The following is a 24,491-nucleotide window of genomic DNA, read 5'->3' as shown; positions in this document are numbered from 1 at the left end:
TTGCCACTCTTGTCTGAATTGCTTGATTTTCTTGTTTCATTTCTACTTTTATATCATTTGCCTTTTGCTCAACCTGTTCTACTTTTTTTGTTGTTACTTGCAACTCCTCCTTTACTCCTTCTACAGTCTTGGTCAAAGCGGCTACATCAGCTTGAATAGCATCTCTCATCTCTTTGAAGTCCTTTGCCAGCAATTCTTGCATCTTCTGAAGCAGTTCTTTATGATTCTCCGCTTTTTTCTCCGATCCTTCAATTGCAGCCTCTATTGACATTTGCCATTCCTTGTCCACTCCTTTTTTTCCTGCCATCATGGGACTCAGTTTGGAGCCCCCCCCCATGTGTCTGCCATTTTCCTTAATTCCGTGTTGAAACGTTAAAGCTTACCTCCTCTTGGTAATCTTTCTAAAATAGAAAAGTGTTGATAAGTGTAAAAATATTTTTTTTAATTCCAAGATGTCAGGCATTTTTTCTCTATGGTAGTTTTACAGCATCTCTATGGTTTCTGGCTTAGCTTCGTGCCTTACTTAAGATGGCGCACTTCCTGTTCCTGCTGGTCTCGTTGCTCCTCCAATAATATTCTTGTTTTGCTTCTGAGCACAAACCTTTTGCGTCGCTCCTTTTCCCTTTCAATTTTCTGTCCTTGCTAGGCATTCACTTGTCTGCCCCGCAGTTAACTTCCCATCTCGCGATGTTTCTCCAGTCCCCCTCCACTTTCTCACGCTCGTTATCTCAATTCTGACTGCAGTAAGTATAAACAAATTTCCCGTTTATATTTTTAGTCCTTTTTTACTTCTCCTGCTTCTCCAAATTTGTCTCAATTCTATTGTTTAGCACTTCTTGTCTTATATTCTGTCCATTAATGAATTTTCCTTTGGTCTTTTGCTGCCATTTTGTTATTGAAAAGTACGATAATGATCTTTACCTTTGCCGATTCTGCGGGCTGTCTGTGTTGTTTCCTTTGCCAATTCTTTGTTAAAAGCTGTTGTTGAAGCTTGGTTATGAGGATCTTATGCCAATTTAATGACTCCTGAGGCACTGCAGAGATAGTAGCTCACCATTCTTCGAGGGGACCTCAAGGTAATAGTGGGAGTCCTTGATTCAGAACCCCCTCTATCACCGAGATCACACTCTCTTGGGGATAAGTAGCATTCAAGCCCCACTTCTCCCTGAAGTTGGGGGTGGAAACGGGCATTGGAACACCCCGCTTTCCAGTAAAAACAGTGGCTCGGACAGCCCCGATAGCAGGCTGCATCCGGTTTGCATTTTAAGGAGTGTTGAAATGGCTATGTTGAGATACCAGTGGCTGGCAACTGATGGGAGTCTGGAGGCAGAGTTATGGGTGGCACCCTCATCATGATGGTGTCAAATCACTTTCAGTTTTTTCTCTGAAGTGATATGAGCCCAGTCCTAGTGCAAGTTTGATATAACTTCTGGGTTGTCCCTAGACGTGATGTAACAATGTCACAATGATGACAATTAAAAACAAACAAACATTTCCCACACTGGCTGCTTCAGTGGCATCCTAAAATGGGAGCGAGGGGCAAGAGATTGCCCACCTTCAGTAGGTGCTTGCCATGACTAGCCTTGTATAGAATGTTCCATTGATTCTTTTACCAGATAAGCACTAGTTTCTGTTGAGCTTCTGTGGTTGTAGCAGCAACATAGGACCTGGCTGTACATTTTTTCTGAATTGGATTGTGGTCTTTTTGGCCCTAAATGCTTCACTAGATGTTACTACAAGATTTGCTGCTCCTTCAGTAAGATAGTTGGTCCTTTCATCTGCTGATTTCCTTTGAAAATGAAAAAAGCATTCCATAATAACACAAATGAAAATTGAAGATCTGAGTCTTTCCTCTCTACTCTTTCCCTTCTCTTAAGTCCAAATCATTGTCATATTGCAGAGGATACAAAACAAACTTTTTTGTACATTTCCTTTTTTAGAGGAATACAAAAGGGGTAAAAGATGTATCATAGGAGAACTATGACTGTATTGAAATGTAATAATAAGTGATGCATCAATTAAAAAATAAAATTAAAAAAAAAGGAATAAAAAATCTATTTGACCAGTAATTGCTGGTTTGTAAGTTCACCATCACCTGCTTTCCATTTAAGTATGTTGGTTTGCTTGTCAAGACGTTTATGGTTTGTGATTTTCTTTTCTTGCTGTTAAGCTACATTTCCATTTATCTACAGGACATAAAGATCAAAAAGTTCCAGAGAGATGGCAGGGACTATGCAAATGGGAAAATATACCTCTGGTGGGACTATCAGGAGGTAGCTGGTCACAAAAGAGTATCCTGGGCAGGACCTGTAGAACATTACTCAGATTTAGATACAACAGAATCCTCAGATATGGAGACTTCAGGGGAGGAGGGCTCTTTCTTGAGGAACTTGAGGAATAGGGTTGTTATATTGAGTCCCAGAAAGCCTTTTTAGGGAGGGGCTCTTCCCACCCCTATTACAAAGGGAAACACAAGACCTAATTTTTAACTTGTCTTGCCACCCATTAAGTGATTTAGAGAAAAGGGTCCTCAACAAAGGGCTGAGTTTTGTCCATCTTATAGATCTTTTCAGACATATAAAATTATTTAAGTTGATCATACAAATAAAGTTATGAAATTTTTTTGGCAATAAATTGGCCAATGATAATGAGGACACCAGACTTAAGAGCAGATCTGCCTTTATTCCCAACACTGTGGATATGTGTATAGAGGCGTTTGAACAGATAGTGCATAGAGATATACTGGAGCTGGAGAAACATGACATGTGAGTTTGGCACAATCTATCCCAATGACATGTAAATTCAAGATATATCTTTATGCATGCATATATATTTTTATTGTTTCAGGTAAAATAGTTATAGGACCTATACAGATGCCCTGGAAAACGAATCTATCCTAAATGAGCTGAATACATTAGCTGACTCCTCATTGGGCTGGGGGCAGTTGAGTTTTGTTCCTGCATCCCCTAGGTCTTGGTCTGTTCTGAAGAAAAAAAAACCTCATTAGAATTGTGCAGCCCTAATTTGTATTTGGATATTACTTAGCAGTGTTTTCTAGACAGTGGCAGGAGTGTATCTCCATCATGTACCTGTGAAAATTGAGACTTTGACATATTGGACACATCACAGCACAGGACTTACCTTCATGGCTGGCAACAATTGAAACAAGGAGTTGTTCCTTGTATATACCTTTAATTGTGATTTTGTAGATACTATACTGATGGATTTGGAAGGGATTTTGTATGCTTTTTATGACTGACTATTTATTATATGCACTAATCACTTTATATGCACTATATTTATTCAGTATTTTAAAAATATTTAAAAATTATTACAATTGATTGGTTGCTTACTAAGTCTGTGCTTGAGTACTGTAGCTCTCTATATCTCTTGTGGGGGGTTTCCCCTCTATTTATTGTATATCTTACAAGTGAGATTCCTTTTAGTAATGGCTTTGACCCCAAAACCATTTTCAGTACAGTCCTGGAATAAATGAAGACACCTTTAACATATTTTCTATTGACATCTCCTTCTAATGATCATCTGCAAGAGGAATGTGCATTATGAAATTCCCAAGCTGAAAATATACACAAACCTGTTGTTTTGTTTCATTTCCATGATTTTACAGAATGATAACAAATCTGGGATGCTTGAGAATCCTCTCTCCAAAAAAAGTGTTCTTTTTCTTTGATTGTAATGATTTTCCAGGCAGTGGTCCAGGGAAGGCAACTCCAGGCCTGTGCAAGCAGAGCTGTGGTTCTGGCTCACTTCTTTTCTTTCCCTCCTTCCTTTGAGGGGGCAGGGCTCTTTCCTCTCTCTGTAATAGGATGGCTTGTATAAGGGCCCATAGTATTGGACCATTGGGTCCCATTTATTTGAAACATGGAGGTTGTTTATTGGAGGTGCTGTACTGACTTGCCTGCAATTTTGGTAATATTTGGTTGAAAAACAACCATTCCAGACACACACACACCCCAAAGTCCCCCATAGGTAATAATGGCAGAGCTTCAGGATGGTAAGGAGTGGAAAATTTTTCTGCAAAGGAAGTCTTTCTCGCTTGAGTCAGTGGAGAGAAGTACGCTTGTGACAACAGGCACTTACTTTGAGCATTTCCATTATTCAATCTGCTTGGAACTTAAGGGGTCTTTGGATTATAGAGGGGACTATATTCAGTGCAAATTTGGTGCCATTATCTTTATAAACAGCTGTGAGGAGGACCCTCAAATTGAGGGCAGTGTCAGAGGCGTTACCTTTTGAGCACTACCCTTTGTACTGCTATTGCAAGAGTGAGCAAGCACTGAGTGAGTGATGGGAGCAGGCTTATGTACCACCTCTCTACTGTGGAAAGAGGTGGTGATCAGCCAGACACTTGGGCAGGCAACAAAGAAGCAAGACTAGGGAGGAGACTCTGGCATGGCAGCTGGATGATAAACAGGCAAATAGAAGATGCATGCAGGATGAACCTCAGTTCCTTTCTCTGATCCATTGAATTCTGTAGAGCTTACATTCAAATTCACATTCATAGGAAGGTGCTGTGAGGGAGGAAATGGGCAAGTGAATGAGTGGTGTGCCCTTGCCTCCACAGGTGTTTCCCCCAAGAGATTTCCTTAACATGAGGTTGGCAGGGCATCAAAGGTTTACTTTCTGCCCAGGGTGCATTTAAACTGGGGACACCTGACCATCCAGAAGGGGTGAATTCCATAATGCTGAGGCAACTACTGAAAAGATCATTTCTGGTGATGTTAGTCTTACATGTTCTCACATGGAAGTTGAACAGCTTCTCTTATACATATTAAGATTTAGACTCATCAAGCAGTCCTTTGTTGCTAGTTTAACTAAGTTGGACTTAAGTTTTCTGTGGATCCTTAACAAAATTCAGTGTATCGCTTTCTCTCTGTGGCTGTTTTCACATGGCCATGCACCAAGAAGATCACACAAAACCCACGGCATAAAAGCGTCTTCCTAGCATGATTTCCTGGCACAATCCCATTTATTGGCCCTTTTTCTGACGTCATCAGGCCATTAAAGGGGATCGTGTCGAGAGATCGTGCTAGGAAGATACTTCACGCTGTGAGTTTGTGCAATCTCCCGGGGCGCGTGTAAAAATGGCCTGTGTGTGAATGAGAGGGGATAATTGGGTTCAATTAGCTATATCTGGTTTATACTTCATGAACTAAAACTAAGCATCTGTACATAACCATAGAAAGTAATTTAATTCCTTGAACACTTTAGTTTTTTTCCCTAATTGTGTATAAAATAAAATGGGACATTTAACAACTGCAGCAACTCTGTCTTTGATCCAGAGAAGTTAGCCATGATAGTCTATATTAGTAAAATAGTAAGGAGTCCAGTAGCACTTTACTGTATTAGTAAAATAGTAAGGAGTCCAGTAGACTTTACTGTAGCATAAGCTTTCGAGAACCACAGTTCTCTTCGTCAGATGCATGTTGGACTTAAGTTGGACTTAACTCTGTCTTTGTAAATGTAACAAGACAAAATACAATGAAAATACAATAGCTTGTTTAATTTGAGAACGTTAACATTTGAATTTTCTGTTTTGAAAGCAGATTTCAATAAGTTAGCTTTTCAAGGGGGGTCTTCATAGGTTTCTGTATCCTTGAGGTCATCTAACCTTTACAAATCTGCAGATATTGTTTTTGAAATATGAATCATGAACTCATTCATTTGGCATAGGTTGAGTATTTTCAGTAGTAATTTTATGTTTACATTAATTCTACATGTAGGTTTATGAAAAGTGTATCTCTGAGAAAGAAATAGGCTTAGTGCAGATTAATCTTCATATCCATGGTTAGAAGAATAGGAGAATATTATGGGATAATAATAATAATGATAATAATAATGATAATGATAATAATAATATCATTTTATTTATATACTGTCCTTCAGGACAATTTAACACCCACTCAAAGCGGTTTACAAAGTATGCTATTATTATCCCCACACCAAAACACCCTGTGAGGTGGGTGGGGCTGAGAGAGCTCCAGAGAGCTGCGATTGACCCGAAGTCACCCAGCTGGCTTCAAGCAGACATGCTTCCCTTTTCTTCCATGATTAGTTTTAACTATGGTGTAGTGCAGGGGTCCCCAACATTTTGACCATGTGGGCACCTTATGAATTCATATCAGGGAGGTGGGTGCAATCACAAAATGGCTGTCTCGGCAGGCATAGCCAACCACAAAATGGCTGCTGTAGGAGGTGGAGCCTCATACACAGAAAAAGCTCAGGGTAATTTTAAAAATACCCTGTGAAAGAGAAGTGAGAGAGAACAGTAAAACAAACACTATGGTGGCAGCTGCCACTGAAACAATGTTGTTTTAATCTGCTCAGCTAACTGGAACATCAGTGGCCAGTCAGAATCCCTGTTGGACAAGTACTTTACCTGCTCTCACCTGAGATGTTATTGAGTGCCATATCACCCATGGGCACATTTGGTATTCTGGTGTAGTGCAGAGGCTATGACTGACATGTTTTTAACTAGGATATAAAGTGGTTAATAAACTCTGGATAGCATATGCTCTATGGCTGACCTCAATACAAATGTAGGCTTTTGCATACCAAGTTTAAGACAAACTGTAGAACTGCAGAGGGAAAACTCAAGAAGGTGTATTGAATGAGCTCCCAGCATGTTCTAGCTAAATGATCTCAAGTCAAAGGTGTTCTGAAAGACCTCTTTCTGCCTAAGACTGGAAATCAGCTTCCGGTTAGAGTAGGCAGATGGGCAAATACTGAGGCAAATGGATATATAACCTGATTCAGTATTAAAATGTTGTAAAGAACTGTATTGGCCCTTGCAAAATCCAGAAAAAAGAAACAAAATTATGTATTTTATTGAGCCAACTCATATGACACAAAACATTGTGCAAGCTTTAGAGTTCTATAGAACCTTTTATTGGACAGATGTTACTTCTTTTTAAAAATGAATGAGAAAAAAAGCAGAATTTCCCAGTGACTGAATGGTTGTTGAATGCTGGCAAGTTCAAAATCTAATTGCTATAGTAGAATGCACTTGCATTCTGGGAAGAAGAAACAAATCTTGGAGGCCTATCTGATTTGAAAAACAGCAGCCAACAAGGTCCAAATGTCACTCAAAATGCATGCAAGGTGAGAGAACATGATAGACTTATTTTAACAGTTCTTGAGATACATTTATTATGATTCACAAGACACATCAAACTAAAGTCAAATTAGGTCATTATTACTCTTTTCTCAGGTTATTTCCATCCTGTTGTATATACAATGTTGCCCATATGAAAATATGAAAAATAAAGTATCATATATATCACAAAAACATCTATAGATGTTAATTAATTTTCTTTTCTCTTACTGAGTTTGTACAATGGAGGGGGATGGATGAAAGGGAAATAGTGTAAAATCTGTCTTATATACAAGATCTAAATATAGTACTTTGACATCACTGAATTCAGAGGGAATAATGTGTTTTGGATTTGATGTAAATGTGGTGGAATTAGGACCTAAATTTTGTTCTATAATTTTGAAGATAATGTTTAGGTTTCTTTTGCCCCCCTAGTCAAAATAAATGGCAGACACAAAGCTTGGGTATAAAATTGGGCCACTTTATTAATTTCAACATAAACTGTCAATACGGCAAGGGATCTAACTAACTAGCGGTACAGGTCAAGCCCTGGGGTCACCCATGACCTCTGCCTTGACCTGTCCGGGTGAGCCCCCACTGCTGCTGGGGTGAGCCATACAACGCATGGGTGTGATCCGACTGGCCAGGCAAATGGTTCCCCCTCCAAGACTGCAGCACCTTGCCGTACAGCAGAAGGGCCTTACTTGTACAGGGGAGCCATGTGGCAGTCTGCCCTCACAACTGGCTGCCGTGGAGTCACACCAATCACTCCTGACAGACCCCAATTCCCCACCAATGGGGATGTGCCAAGGGGGTCACTGTCCCACTCATTTTCCCATCCTAACCTGCCACCGCTAGGGCCAAGCCTCTGCTTAGGCCCTTGTGCCCCACAGGTGGCTTATGGCCAACCTGAACCCTTGCCATAAATCATCCCGGAATATGTCATAGCCAGCAACCAATAGGTAGACCCCATCACCTCGTAGAGGTTGTCGAATTCAGTAAGCTGGGGAGCTACCAATAATGCCCCAGCCCTTCCCAAAAGCAAAAGTAATTCCCATCCAGGTGAATGATCAAAACAGGAGGCAGAGGATTGCACCTCCCCTCAAAGCATCAGGCCACTACACAAGCCTGTGTGAGCCTGTAAGGAAAGGGCCATGCCCTGTAATTCAAGGTCAACACCCTTCAGGCGAATGACCAGTACATGAGGCGGAAGTACACACTTCCCCTCAAGGCATCAGGACACTACTTGCCTGGGTGGTGCAAGCTTGTGTGAGCCTGTAAGGAATGGGCTGTGCCCTGTAATTCAAGGTCAACACCCTCAAGGTGAATGACCAGTACATGAGGTGGAAGTCCACACCTCCCCTCAAAGAATCAGGCCACTACTTGCCTGGGCGCTGCAAGCCTGTGTGAGCCTGTAAGGAAAGGGCCGTGCCCTGTAATTCAAGGTCAACACCCTTCAGGCGAATGACCAGTATGTGAGGCGGAAGTCTGCACCTTCCCTCAAAGCATCAGGCCACTACTTGCCTGGGTGCGGCAAGCCTGTGTGAGCCTGTAAGGAAAGGGCCATGCCCTGTAATTCAAGGTCAACACCATCCAGGCGAATGACCAGTATGTGAGGTGGAAGTCCACACCTCCCCACAAAGCATCAGGGCACTACTTGCCTGGGCAGTGTAAGCTGGCATGACCTAAAAGGGCCATGTCCTGTGAGCCAAGGTCATCCACCCCCCTGGTGAATGACAGGGATGCAAGGCAGAGGTCCACACCTCCTCTTGGAACATCAGGCCACTACTTTCCTGGGTGGTCCAAGCCTCCATGAGCCTGTAAGGAAAGTGAGCCAAGGTCATCACCCCCAGGTGAATGACCAGGATGTGAGGCGAAGGTCCGCACCTACCCTCTAGGAATCAGGTCACTACTTGCCTGGGTGATGCAAGCCTGCATGAGCCTGTAGGGAAAGGGGGCATGCCCTGTGAGACAATGTGAGGTGGAGGACCACAACTCCCCTTGAGTCATTAAACTCACTACCGGCCGGAGAGCAGCAAGTCCGTGTAAAGCTATAGGAAATGGGCATGCCATGACCCTGAGGTCACCCAGGTGACCCCCCCGCCACCTAAACTGCAGCACTGGAGCATAAATGGTCTCCATAACTCTTGGGCGGGGGGGGGGGGTGACATGAAACCTGGACTGCCCCTTGAATTGTCACACCAAAAGTGAACAGTGTGGCAGACAAACTCCCTCACCACAAAACACTACCACTAAAATCTAGAGACCAAGAAGCATCAGAGCTAACCTGAAAATTCTGCCTCTAAGAGCAGGTCCTCATTCCAAAAGGCAAGCCCATTAAAGCAGTTGGGCAATTTAACTCATCCTACACTGCCAAATCCTTCCTGATACTCCTACAAAACTTAAGCCTGTGATGAAGAACCTATGGCCTTAAGTGGGGGTCCCAATAAACTCTCTATCGGGTGCCATCATTCTATAGGCAAAATTAACCCTCGCAATGGCCAGAACCTGCAGAGCCCTCACGTGCCAAAATAGCTGAAGTGCTCAAAGGCCACTAAAAGACAGAGCACTCCCTTAGAAGAGCCCTGATTGTAAGATTGCCTTTATGATATTGCCCCATGAAGGGAAACCCAATGACATAAAATCTTTGAGATGGTGAGTGAAAGGCAGGCTCAATGTCACATTTTGCCATTTAATTGCAGACCCCACATCACCGAGCCACCTTGACTGCTGGTCAAAGGACCTATATGTGGAAAAATAGGGGCATCCAAAAAGGAGGAGGGGGCAGCACCCTGCCCTCAGAACACTCCCTTGCTATTTTGTATCAGGACCCTGAACAGGGATCCAACATCCATGTGAAACCCACTAGCGAATAAAGGGGGATCCTGGTGCCTGGAATTTGCAGCCAGCAACCACTAAGAACCTTCAAATTTATGGGACATGTCTCCTCTCCAGTTTGTTGATGTTGGGACCACTGTTCAAATTCCCACCAGGCCGAACTCCATGCCCTTGGAGTTTGTAAGACATAAAGGTGTGTGTAGGGGGGGCACCTCAGATTGGGCATTCCTGGCCAGATCTACAGAATTTCCTAGCACTACCCCATGTGAGGTGAACTCCCAACAAAGCATCCAGGGTTGAAAGGACTGCACCACTGGGGACACAGATACTAGGATCAACAGCAGCCCTATGAACAAGGTGACCGCTGTCAAAGAGATCCCTCATGTTGGTATTGCAGGAGGCATCACCTGTGGCCCAAGCTGCTAGTGTATCCTGTCTCAGGGTAAGCCAAGCTTGAGGTAGGTCCCCACACACGGAATTCCTCATCACACCGCAACCATGCAGTGCTAGCTAAGTCCCATTATATTATGCACTTTATATTATATCCAGGTGCTGAACAAAAGTGGGGGGGGGGGCAGCCAGGAAGCCATCAAGCCCATTAATGCCAAACCCTTGACTCATTGCCATGTCACAGTGACAAAAAGCTGACCGTGTGTGCGGACTAGCAACCTGCCTGCTTCATGGCTGCAGCCATGAAGACCACTGTCCCGACTAGCTCAGGCCCTGAGACATGCTAGCCTGGGTTCTGCCTGTGTAAAGCACCAAAGGTGTAGGAACAGAGGCTGAACCCAGGGCCCCCACAGCCATGCATATGCCCGCTTTCGTGTGCTTATCATCATGCTATAGGGCAGGCCTCTTCAGGACAGCATGGATGATCCGAAGCCACCTATGCGTCAGCACCATCTGCCACCAGGGCTATGCCCCCACCACCTTCACTTCTGAAACTCATCCAGCATACACCCTCCTTCTGCTGGCACCACAGCAAGCATCAGGGTCCATTGCTTCAACTTCCACCTCTAGCATGTCCTTTTCCTCATGCTTGTCTATGGCAGAAAATCTTGTTAACACTTCCCACAGAGGACAGAGCTGACTCCAGCCTCTTGGGCCGACCTGATCCTGACCTCGAGACCTCTTTATGATATTGCCCTCTGTGGCCTCTGTGGGGAGACCTCTGTGGCCCTAGGTGGGGAGAGACCTCAGCAGGGTACAATGCCACAGAGTTCACCCTCCAAAGCAGCCATTCTCCCCAGGGAAAGTGAGCCCAGTGGCCTGGATATCAGTTATAATTCCGGGAGATCTCCAGCCACCACCTGGAGTTGGCAACCCTACTACTAAAGGACTCCTCCTATTAGAGGAGGACAGCACGGGCACAGTACTTTAAGGGGCTTGCCTCTTTGTTGGCCGTTTGCCTTTGGGCTTTCTTTGGCCTTTCTTGGGTGGCATGGTTAAACTGGGTAAAGTGAAATGGCCACCAATGGGGTGACCCACAAAATGGCTGCCCACCACACAAAATGGCTGCTGCCCAATAAGATACCCTAAACAAAGATGGCTGCCTCAGCATCTTATAATGGCCACTGATAACCACACCTCTGTAGTTGCCCTAAAAAAAGATGGCCACAAGCCCACACTACCAGTTCTAGCCTCCCTTCAGTAACAAGGCCTGCTAAGGCCGGAAGGCCTGCCACCCTATCTGCATGAGCCTACCCCAAGCCCCCAAAGTGTAAATGGGGGTGGAGGGAGGAAAAAAGCCCAGACACGGAGGAAAGGCACCAGCATCCACCCTGTTAAGCCCGTGGCAATAGTATATGAAGCAATCCCCCCCCTCAGATGGCTGCAATTCACCCCTGTGGCCTACAGCAAAGCCTACTGCTGCTGCTACTGGAAGAACTCCCTGCTAACAGAGTGAAAAAAGAGGGGGGGAGGAGCCTAGTAGGCCAGAGGCCTACAGGGGCTGGGCCCCACCCTGCCTTAGCCCTCCTGACTGATAGACAACAAGCCCCAAATGTAAATAAGAAAGGGGGGGGAATCTCTGCCAAACCACTGAGCCTGGTGCTGGGCCCTGGCTCTCATCCTGGAGTTTGAAGGTAGCAAGCAGTGGAATAGCACAGCTTCTCCAAGGCAGCTGCTGCTGCCTAGCCCTGAGGGCCTTCAACAAAACCAGCCTCAGAGGAGCTCAGCTTGAAGCGTGCTCTGTTCAGTCCGAGCAACAAAGACAACTGTGTGCTAGGGAAGGGCGGAACAGGCAAATATGCCTTTGGCTCCGCCCATCCAGCAAAGCCCTCATATACCTAGGAAATGCCCAACTGCCTTTCCTTCTTCCAGGGCTGCAAACGCAGCCCCTGTCCAAGCTGCAGTGCAGCTGTCCAGGTGGGCCGAATTCCTTTTGATACTATATTTAATATGCTTGAAACCAGCTGGGTGACCTTTGGCTAGTCACAGTTCTCGGGAGCTCTCTCAGCCCCACCCACCTTCACAGGGTGTTTTGTTGTGGGGATAATAATAATATACTCTGTAAACTGCTCTGAGTGGACATTAAGTTGTCCTGAAGGGCGGTATATAAATCGAATGTTGTTGTTGTTACAATAATAGATATGTCCAGTACAGGGGAATCTATAATTTTCTATATTTTGACTTCATGAGTCAATCAGAACAGCTGCCAAGCCAACCTGATTTTTCTAAGACTCTGAAGGACATTTTTAAGCCCTTTGAGTTTTCCTTGGTGCACAAGAATGCCACAAATTATCTTAATTCCTTTTTCTCATATACACATTGTAAAATGGAAATCCTTTATTTGCAGAATTGGTAAAATTAATCTCCAGTTGAGTACTGAAACCATTGCCAGACAGCTGTTTGTGAATCTGAGGCATGAGTGTGATTTTGATTCCCGCTTATGATTATATCAGTAAAACTAAAGCCTGCATTTTAGATTCACAGAGGTAGTTATTTAAACAAAAGCTAACACTGAATTTCCAGATTTACAAATGCCACTGTTTTCTCAGCAGCCTCTCATCTCTTTCTCCAAACAGAGATATGGCTTTGCCTTCAACGTGCATGCTTCTGTTTTCTGCCACTTTGCTGTTGGTGCTTCAACTTCTGTACATTTTACCCCTTCCTGGTCAAATCACTTTTAAAATGATTTTTTTTAAAAAAGGAGTCCATGAATACGAGTACACTTTCTTATCTACTGTGCTCACTTTTTTCTCTTGGATCAAGGCTAAGGGCTTTGAAGTTGCTGAGCAAGTAGAAATCACCTTTTGTATAGGTTATTATAAAGGGAGAGAAGAGGGTTCAGCTAATCCTCTTTCTACATTTTAACTTTTTTTATGACTGTGACATGAAAATTTGAGTGGAAGGTATGTAATCTAGGAGGCATTTCAGATCATCCTAAACTGATTAGCTGAACAGTGGCTGCACGTAAAAATCTTCCTTCACCTGACATGTAGTTACCATCTGTGCAATCTGTATTTTTCCCTGTTCAGCAGAGATTTTTCATTCCATAAATTGTGCAATCAAAGATATATGGTTATAAATGACATCCCTGTCCAGAACCAAAAAAGATACGGCAAACTGGCAATACAGGATCACATACACCTGACTTTTATGGAGAAGCATGTGCTCTTGATGAGCCAGTGAGAGCCAGTTTGGTATAGTGGTTAAGAGCGTAGGACTCTAATCTGGAGAGCTGGGTTTGATTCCCCACTCCTCTACTTGAAGCCAGCTGGGTGACCTTGGGCTAGTCACAGTTCTCTGGAGCTCTCTCAGCCCCACCCACCTCACAGGGTGTTTTGTTGTGTGGATAATAATAACATACTTTGTAAACCGCTCTGAGCAGGCATTAAGTTGTCCTGAAGGGCAGTATATAAATTGAATGTTGTTGTTGTTGTTGTTGTTGTTGTTGTTATTGATGCAGGGACAGACTGTGCCATCTCACAGTCTTGGGAGTTCCCTGTATGCATGATACAAGGGGCAAAGAGAAGACTAGCTATTCCTGTCAGCAATGATTTATCATTTAAAAACATTTTCTTCTTTCTGACTCTTTCAGGAAATTGTGTGTGATATGATCGAGTCAATTTCACTACTCCATTAACTTTTATTGGATATTGAGAAGTAGCTGGAAATTTTAAAAACCACCAAAATGAACAGTTTTTCCTCCTTTTCTCCCTACTCAAAGATTCAAATATGAGTTTACATTTGACTTTAACTGATTTTTTTTTATAATTTAAAGATGTGCAGACTGTTCATTGGAAATTTTGCTTGTCTTTTCAAAACACTTTTTGTTTCATTCAGAATTGTTTGTCTGTTCTGATTAGGAATGTCCAGATTCCCCTCAAGGGGACAGGCTGGCTTTCCTTCGGATAGTCAGGGGAAGAAGATGACATTCTAGCAGCATGGACTTAGCACTGTTTGCAATTCAGAAACCTGATTTGCTTCAAGCATATCATGCATGCTTTTGTACCATTGTAGACTGCATCCTAAATGATCATGGGAAAATAATTTTATGCCGCTGCTGCACATTTATCAGCATTAATTTTAAAACTTTTGTATGATATTCATGCATGTTTGTTGCATGCATATATAAGATAATTGCTTGTACTAGAGAATTTCAACAAGAAATAAAGAAACTGAGCTTTGCATAATTCACAGAAAACATGTCTTCATACAGGCATGCAACATTAATTGCATTTATAACATGAGGAATGTCTGTTGGTTCATTTTGGAACAGGGCTTTCTCCCCAGTCCTTTTGTTTAGAGGCTTTTCAAAGAGTGGTCTGGATGCTGCACGAGCAGTGCAATCCATTGGTGCCAAAAGATAAACATATTATTTAGTGAAGCTACCTGAGCACTGGATGATTCCCCAATTCCTATTTTTATTTATTTTAGCACCATTTGGAAGTTCATGAACAGAAGTTATATGGCACTTCTCCCATGGATATAGAAGTAGATCTGGAAGGCTACCAAACTGCATTAGAGGGAGTACTTTCATGGCTTCTGACTGCTGAAGGTTCATTGCAAGCACAAGGAGATATATCCACTGATGTAGAGGAAGTTAAAGACCAGTTTCACACCCATGAGGTATGTGTGAACAATAAGGCTGAAAAACCAACACAAACAATTTACCATCTGTTAATTGCTGTTCTCCTGTCTGTATAATACATTAAGGCCAAAAATATAAAATTTGACTGGTATTTTGAGACTTAGTTTTCCTTTTGCTTGCGGGATTGTGTTGTAGTTCTTGTTGCCAAGCATTTGAATGAAAAGGCTAAACTTGTATTGTCGAAGGCTTTCAAGGCCGGAGAACGATGGTTGTTGTGGGTTTTCCGGGCTGTATTGCCGTGGTCTTGGCATTGTAGTTCCCGACGTTTCGCCAGCAGCTGTGGCTGGCATCTTCAGAGGTGTAGCACCAAAATCTCTCAGTGTCACAGTGTGGAAAAGATGTTGGTAGGTCATTTATATCTACTCAGGAGGGGTGGGGTTGAGCTGAGTCATCCTGTAAGAGTTTCCCAGGGTGTGGAATGCTAATGGCGGGAGGCTTCACTGTATCCTGAGGAGGTTCTTTTGCATATGGATTGTTGCTTGATGTGCTAATCTTCCCTGCAGGGCTATTGACGAGTATAGAGTGTTTTGTTAGCCTGGTGTGTTTCAGAACTGGAAACCATGCTCTGTTCATTCTTAAGGTTTCTTCTTTCCTGTTGAAGTTTTGCTTATGCTTGTGAATTTCAATGGCTTCCCTGTGCAGTCTGACAAAGTAGTTGGAAGTGTTGTCCAGTATTTTGGTGTCCTGGAATAAGATACTGTGCCCTGTTTGAGTTAGGCTATGTTCAGCCACTGCTGATTTTTCAGGTTGTCCAAGTCTGCAGTGTCTTTCATGTTCTTTTATTCTTGTCTGGATGCTACGCTTTGTGGTCCCGATGTAAACTTGTCCACAGCTGCAGGGTATACGGTATACTCCTGCAGAGGTGAGGGGGTCTCTACTGTCTTTTGCTGATCGTAGCATCTGTTGTATTTTTCGGGTGGGTCTGAATACTGCTTGAAGGTTATGCTTTTTCATAAGCTTTCCCATCTGATCAGTAATTCCATTGATATATGGCAAAAACACTTTTCCTGTAGGAGACTGTTTTTCCTACAGTCCTACAGTGAAATCCTACAGTGAAATCGAAAGAGCAATCAAACCCAGGATGAATCAAACAACCAAGGAAAAACAGGAAACCAAGGAAACCTTAAGAATGAACAGAGCATGGTTTCCAGTTCTGAAACACACCAGGCTAACAAAACACTCTATACCCGTCAATAGCCCTGCAGAGAAGATTAGCACATCAAGCACCAATCCATATGCAAAAGAACCTCCTCAGGATACAGTGAAGCCTCCCGCCATTAGCATTCCACACCCTGGGAAACTCTTACAGGATGACTCAGCTCAATCCCACCCCTCCTGAGTAGATATAAATGACCTTTCAACATCTTTTCCACACTGTGACACTGAGAGATCTCTGTCTTTTGGTGCTACACCTCTGAAGATGCCAGCCACAGCTGCTGGCAAAACGTCAGGAACTACAATGCCAAGACCACGGCAATACAGCCCGGAAAACCCACAACAACCAAGGCTAAACTTCTTTTTCAATTATTTCATTCAATAACTCTTTAGAAGTTTCAACTTAATCTGCAACATTGAAAGTTATCCTTCATTTGCCGGTGGTAATCTTTGTTAAAATTCTTTTTAAGGGTTTTATGATGGAATTAACAGCCCACCAGGGACGTGTTGGTAATGTTTTGCAAGCTGGCAGCCAACTTCTATCATTTGGGAAGCTTTCAGAAGATGAAGAAAATGAAATACAAGAACAAATGAATCTTCTTAATTCACGGTGGGAAAATCTCAGGGTCACAAGTATGGAGAAGCAGAGCAAGTAAGCAAATAGAAATTTCAATTAGCAATTTTGTAGCTGGTGCAAAGTTTTTGTGGTAGCGCAATGCTTGGTGCAGGTTTTGTATTGCACTCTGTTGCATTTTCACAAATATTGCAGTCAATGGGTGATAAGAGAATGAAAGCAGAACAGAACAGATGGATAAGTACCACCAATCTGAAAACAAGCATTTTAAATAGCTTTTATCTAACTAAGCCTGATTAAGTGCAGCTTTCCTTCATGCATCAAACAAAATATTTTCCTTTGAATATAATCTTTTTACAGATATTGGATTGAACCCAAAGCTCATTTTCTACTGGTAGAACTACAGATCCCAATATTATCCCAGGTCCTGGGATCCCAGGACCCACATCCTATGGCCCTAGATGGGGAGTTTGGAAACTCCAATAGGCTGCAGTGAGAGAAGGAACAGCACATTATTTTCTGTGAGCAGAGCTCTGATAGCAGTACTTTGGAGTCAAGTCATTGTCTTTTAATGGGAAAGGTGGCACAAGGGTACAGGATTTCTACCTTCCACTATTCATTCAGCAGATTGTTTTCTAACAGTTATCTGATCCTGAACTATACATTGTATTTGTACATTGAGGATACAGAGTGTATGTATAGACCCTACATTACTCTGAGCTAATGCAAGGTTTAAGTCAGCACTAGGGCAAAAGTCTTATGACAACAAAAATGCATAAAGTGGTACAGAGGTCTGAGGAAATGAAGCAGTGTGCAAAGTAAAAATGTGGCTCTAAGGAACTGTTTATATTTATGCTTCATTAAGATCGAATATAACATTTTCCTTACATAAAAGAAATACATCTCTTTACATCATATTCGGCCACAATATATAGCTGAAATCAAGAGGGGAAAAAATAATGATTTTTAGAAGCAGTGAGCCATGGACAATTTACTTCAAGTAAAAATAAAGAGATTACAGGGGGATGATATAATTATATCAAGAAAAAATGCAGTAAAGAGTGATGGAGTTTAAAATAAAAAAATAAGACAAGGAACAGAAGAGGGAGGGACAGCAGAAGATTCTAGGTGAGAAAGGTGTGGCGCTCGTTTGCTATGGGGCTTTTTAAGTGCTGCTCAACACAAGGATCTTTGTATAAATGTGAGTGATTAGGAACATTTTGTTGTGACAGTAAAACAAGCAGAGGAAAGAAGAAACAAGTTACTGTGGTCTGACATCATTAAGGATCTTACATATGCTGATTCTTAAATTAGAGAAATTGTGAGAGTCAGAGTGGGGTGGGTGATGGTGCCTCTAGTAAGCCTCCTCTTATGTGGCCTCTCAAAGTAAGTGTCAGCTCAACCAGCTTGTCTCCCCTCCAGGTGCCACCAGTAAACTCTGCCCCTTCATCTCACCTTTGCTTGAGGAGGAGGGGAGCAGCATGAGGGAGTGTCCATATTTGATCAAAACTGCACACAAGAGACCTGGCAATTTGCTACCTCTCCTATTACATTTGTAATTGCACATTTCTGGGACCAAGTAAATTTCTGAATCATTCGTATATGCCTTAGACTTTCCCCTTTCCTTTTCCATTGCCTTTTCCCAGTTTCTCATGCTATACAGAGTGGTCACTCTGTCCATGTTGCATATTGAGAGGAAATCTAAAAGGAAAAAAAACACTAAAATGTTTGCAGTGATAAGCTGACATTAAATATTGCCAACTATTAGGAGATCTATTATAATTATTTATTTAACTTATACACTGCCTTTCCACCATATTTAGTGTTCAAGGCAGCTTACAGCATACATCACTATGGCATCATTATACTTCACGGTGGTGTTAAATTAATAGAACTTCCATGAGAGCAATGAGGATCAGTTGTCTCATTTCAAAATAAACTATATTTGAGTAAATTTAAGGTTGGTTATATCATTTGAAGTAGATGTACAAATGACTGGCCCAAAGTTAGTAAGTTTCATAGCAAGCTGGGATTTTCAACCCAGATGTTCCTGATCCTAGTTTAGCATTCTAACCACTGTACCACACTGGTTCTCCCTCTCTCTCTCTAGTTTAACAGCTGTGCAGGATGGCAAATACAGAGTTTTCATCATAAAGGTTTTTTTTTAAAAAAATGTTAGTCACTGTAACAGTAGAAAAAAGATATGAACACAGACAGGTTTGGGTATTTTTTATGCTGGTGACCAGCTGGCACAATTGTGCTAGGCTGGCACTTCACCACCATTTCCTGCCCATAGGAATCAATAGAGAGAAGTACACCTGTGTCAAGACTAGAGATGGGCACGAACAGAAAAAAAACCCAAACATGATATTTGTTGTTCATTGCCATCCACGAACAGGGACGCATGGACACTTACGAGCATGACCTGTTCATGAACATGTTCGTGGTTGGATGTTTGTGGGGGCCAACAGGCTGTCCTCCAGCCATCATCCAAGTTTGGTCAAGATCCCTACTGCACCACTCCCAGAAACCTAACCTGAGCAGGCACCAGGAAAGGTACCAATAATAAATAATAGCTTGGCCCCAGAGCCTGGCAGCAGCCCTGGAACTTGAAGGGGTAGATCTCTACCGCACCACTCCCAGAAACCTTACCAGAGCAGGCAGCAGGAAAGGTACCAATAATAAATAATAGCTAGGCCCAGAGCCTGGCAGGAGCCCTGGAACCTGATGGGGTAGATCCCTATCCCACCACATACAAAGAAAATTCAAGCTCCAAAGTATCAAAATGCCAACAGCAGCTGTCTCTCTCCCTCACCACTCTCTGCAAAGCCAGAGCTGGGATCCCTCCCCCACCCCCCAGTCTTTGCTCCCTTGTAACAAATTTGGAGCTCCACACTTAAAGACCTGCCTATCAAGCTAAATTGGGCTTAGATAGGGGTTTCCAAGGCAACAGCAGGAGCTCAGACAGAGTTCAGACAATCCCTGCCTAAGTTGCCAAGGAAATTGATTGCAGGTGCCAGACTGTCTGGCTTGATGAACATCAGTGAATGAGGCTTGCAACGACCACCTGTTTGTTTAGATTGGAGCCTCATGAACAGCTTGTTTGCGAACAGCAGATTGGGCTGCTTGTGGCTTTTTTTTGGTCCTATTGCTGTTCGTGCCCATCTCTAGTCAAAACACACCTACTTCATGGGTCTTTAAAATCGAACCCTTTTGTTCAATCTGCTTGACACTTAGGGGCTCTTTAGGTTACAGGAAGGACTATGTTCTGTTCAAATTTGGTGACATTACCTTTATAATAGCTGCCCCAGATCTTCAAATAAATTCCTCATTCAAGATAATTGTCGCAAAATGCTAGAACCCAAAATACCAAATAGATTTGAATCCCAAACCAATTGTGTCCTACCTGAAAATTAGCAATCATGGTAAAAATCTCCCTGTCCACAAATCCTGGATCCAAAATTGTAATGAACTTTTTTCTCGGACCACACCTATAGAGTCCACCATGGGGACACAGCATCCATTTGCAGCCTTTTAAAAAAATCTGTTAAAATACCACAGTGACCCAGTTCTGCTGAGAGCTGCAGAATTGGTCCCTGCCCTTCCTCATCGTTTTCAAGAGTTGAAATTCCCCATTGTGTTGTCTGTCCCTTGTTTCACAGAAGTCAGCAAGGCCCTTGCCCAGTGGGGCTTGTGGTTGATAGTTAGTTCCCACTTTGAAACAGCCAATGACGGAATAATGAGTAAGCAGCGAGCCTCCCTGAGGCACAGGCCTCATGCCAGAAATGGAAACAAATGTGGATTTTTTTTGTTTAAGGGTAATTGCAAGTGTGGCTGCCTGCAAACTATCGAGTGAGTACCACAACCCTAGGTTATAAAATACTATCCCATCATTTTCTGTGTGACATCTAGCTGATAAACTTCATGCTCGTGGGTGCAAACTGCATTGAATCAAATGTGTTCTTGGTTTAAACTGTATAAGACTTTGTTTACTAACCTGCTGTTTCAATGCATTATTTAGTGCACTTAAACCCATTGAAATCAGTGTCCTTGGGCACACTTAAACTGTTTAGGCTGTTAACCCTTGATGTAAAAATTTGTGTCTCAGGTTACCTTTCTGAATTTTAAACTTGATTTGTCACTTGTACCACAGACGTGTGCCGCAGTTAGCTCTGCTTAGTCTGCTGCTATTTGATAAATCCACATTAACCATTCCTGTCTTTTTTTGATTGCTCTCAGTTTAACCATTAAATTCTATCAAAAAGATCAGTACCATGCTGCATTACTTTTAAAAACAACAAATTGATTTCTTCAGAAATTCTAAAGATCTACCTCATGAAGCATGTCTGCTTTTGTAAATTCAGAATGTCATGTGTATCCAGGGCCAGTTCCAGTGTCGCTGGCGCCTGAGCCAGCTTAAGGCTGCCACTGTGCATCACTGCATCACTGTGACATCACTGCATATGACATCACTGCATCACTGTGACATCACTGCATGCGACATCATCATGCAGGGCTGCGCACATGGGGGAGGCCTTCCAGCCCTCCCGTTCAGTTGCTCTGTGGGCCAGACAAAGCTGGCCGCAGAGCAACTGAACAGGAAGCTGCCCGCTCAGCTGCCCCACACTGCCGCCACCAGCACACACTCCTGGCTGGGTGCAGCAGCTGCGGGCCAGGCGCAGCAGGCAGCTGGGGTGGTGTGAGGCGGCGTGCATCCTCCCAGTCCTCCGGCTCAGTTGCTCTGTGTGCCACCCTTGCCGCCTGGCGCGCCTGGCCTGCAGCTGTGTGCCGGTGGCGGCGGCAGCACAGAGCAACTGAGTTCCGTGGCGTGCGCCCCTGCCCCAGGGCCAGCACCCCCTCCGGCGCCTTAGCGCCCAAGGCAGTTGCCGGCCTGACCTCAATGGCTGGGCTGGCCCTGTGTGTATCATTAAATGATCATTATAGAACTAGGAAATGTTATGGAAAGTTTTTCTCAGGAATGCTTCATGCAAACATTACATTCTCATCATGCAGACAATATTTTCATAGGAGGAAAGTATGTCCACATGAGACTTTATGTTAGAAAATATGGAAAAATCAAAACATTTTGGCTATGAAGAAAATAAAATCGGATGGACTTGGAACCAAATGGTGTAAAAATTGTTTGTCTGTTAAAATTGCTGTACCCTTTCATCTGCATATGTACAGTAAATTAACTTTCTTGGTTAAAATAAATAATTTAAAACACCTGTGAATAATGTGGAAAGTACAAAGAAACTATCAGAAGTTCAGCTTAGAAGGCCGGCAAGAATATGAAGAGTCTATACAACACAACGGCCCATGGTGTAAATTGAAACATATACAAAAGATCACTGTGTAAAAGTTAAAGAGCTAATTAATCTATTATAGATTTTTATAATCAACCATAAATAATTGTTATTTGAGATGTCTGCTAGGATATGTAGGATGAAATCTTTAGTGTACATGTGCCGTTATATTTAATTCAAAGGTAAACTACACATCAGAAAATCACCTAAAGAACAATTACATTCAACTACAAAACATATATATATGAAAGAACAACAACATAGCTCCATAACACTCAAGTATAGAGTACCTTTCTTTTTACAAACAATACCTAAGAGTAAGGTCAATCTGTTCAGCACCATTCAGATGTTGATTAGAATATTTAACAACTTATAAACACCATGAAAATGTTGATTAGATTATACTACTACAGGCATCTGGTAATTCTCCTATTTCAAAGAAAAAAGTCTTCCCCAGGTTTAAAATTCCTCATGCACAATGTTGTGGTGTTCTTGTGTTTATAGTTGTCTTCAGATTTAACAAACACAGATATTAGCAGTACATATCATGCCTACATCCATTAACATACACTATCATCCATTGTTTTATACTGTGTAGCATCACTGAATGCCAACCGTTGGAAACTTCACGGGCTTATGCTAACGACTAGTGAGTGGCAATTATGACTCAGTGATGCTATCGGCAGGCAATGGGACAACCCCTCGGGAGATGGTCTGCTCCTGGCTGGCAACTGGAAAGCCTACCTCAACATGCCACAAATCTTTTTCATAGCAGGCAGATATATAGGATTGACACACTGGGATCTGATTAGTAGGATGACCAGGAAGATGCCAGACTGTCCTGGCAAATGTCCTGGATAAGACATCTATAGTTACAATCAGTGGCTTTATCATTGTAGAGAATGGGGAATAAGTGTCTCAGATATAAGGCCCTGTCAAAGTCCCTCAGGGCCCAAGTGATAGCATAGACATGCTCTGTGCATTTTTATGAATCTTGTACTAGTTGGAACAGCATGGATGCTCAAAATCTCATTTCGACTAAGTACCTTCTCCACTTTAAGAAATAATTAAAACATTTAATCTTTCCCCACACTTTTAATTTAAAATCAAAATTGAATGCAAGTGTCTATTCCAAATCTATAGTTGCCAAGAAAATGAGTAATTAAATCTTTACTAATGCTTATCTAAGAATGAAAAAAGGAAGAGACTCAGTGATCTAGGAACTAAATAAAGATTGTATTAGAAACCAGTGGAAGGAAAATTGTGGTGCTTTGTGCTCTAATTATGTATTGTGTATGTTAAATGAATACAAATTGAGATCTATTATGCTCTGGTTTTGTTTTATTTATTTTAAACATTTAATAACCTTCTTTTAAAGTATGCTGAAAATGTTTTACTGTTTAATTGTTTGCATGTTTCCCAAATTATGGCAAAAGCACTGGTGCAGACATTATCACATCTGTCTGCTGAGTCAGGGACAAATTATTTCTCAAAGGAACAGCAGCAGATGAGAACAGGATGCTGTGCTGAGTTGTCAGTACTGGTATGTTGTGACACTGGTACATTGTCTGCACTGACACAGGAAATTGCTCCCTGGAGAACAGCCCCATTGGTATTGCTCAGTTGGTGTGACACAGAAGAATAATATAGCTAAAATATATCTACCCATCTATTTGTCTGTCTTCCCCCCTCCCTCCCTGCACGCCTATACACATACCTGGATTCTGAAGTCCCATAAAACCCTGTTTTAAAGCTATGCACACAGTTGTGTGAAACCAGCTTCCATAGAAAAAAAAATTCTGTATGCAACTTAATTTTCCTTGTGTAGGTTTCTTGAATGACCTGCTTATATAAAGAAAACAGCCTGTTTCCATGTGCAGATTAGCATCTTTGGAACCAAGCAGTAAGATGTTTTGTAAGACAAGGAAATGTGAGAAGGAAACATTGCCTGGCCACATCTGCACCTTGTATTGTTATGTATGTGAAGTGATGTCAAGTCACAGCCAATTTACAGTGACCTCATAATAGGTTTTCAAGGCAAGAGATGGACAGAGGTGGTTTGCTATTGTCTGCTCCTGTAGAGACCATGAACTTCCTTGATAGTCTCCCATCCAAGTACTGTCCAGGGCTGACCTTGCTTAGATTCCAAGATTTGATGATATCAAACTAGCCTGGGTCATCCAGGTCAGGATCCCAGCATTGCCCCCCAGTTGGAATAAAGAGGCAGACACAAGGATAGGGTACTAAAGGGCTACTTTTATTTAAAAGACAACATTAACTGTCAATATGGCAAGGGTCTAACTAGTGCTAAAGGTCAAGTCCTGGGGTCACCCCAGGACCTCTACCTTGACCTGACTGGAAAAGCCCCACTGCCCCAGGTGCAAGCCATCCATGCATTGCCGGGACTCA

The 24,491-nt window shown here is 42.6% G+C and overlaps 1 protein-coding gene across 1 annotated transcript in view; it reads left to right on the top strand.

Annotated features, from left to right (window-relative positions):
* The window catches only part of DMD (dystrophin), a 2,144,806-nt gene that overhangs the window by 833,726 nt on the left and 1,286,589 nt on the right, over positions 1-24,491 (top strand). The window contains exons 9-10 of the mRNA XM_054973282.1: positions 14,834-15,025; positions 16,673-16,854. Of these exons, the coding sequence (XP_054829257.1) occupies positions 14,834-15,025; positions 16,673-16,854 (374 nt within the window). The remainder of the gene's footprint in view (positions 1-14,833; positions 15,026-16,672; positions 16,855-24,491) is intronic.

The sequence above is a fragment of the Eublepharis macularius genome, chromosome 3 (genome assembly GCF_028583425.1).
Source record: "Eublepharis macularius isolate TG4126 chromosome 3, MPM_Emac_v1.0, whole genome shotgun sequence".
Classification (NCBI taxonomy): domain Eukaryota; kingdom Metazoa; phylum Chordata; class Lepidosauria; order Squamata; family Eublepharidae; genus Eublepharis; species Eublepharis macularius.
Note: the sequence above shows the minus strand (reverse complement) of the source record. Positions and strands in the feature narration are given on the sequence as shown.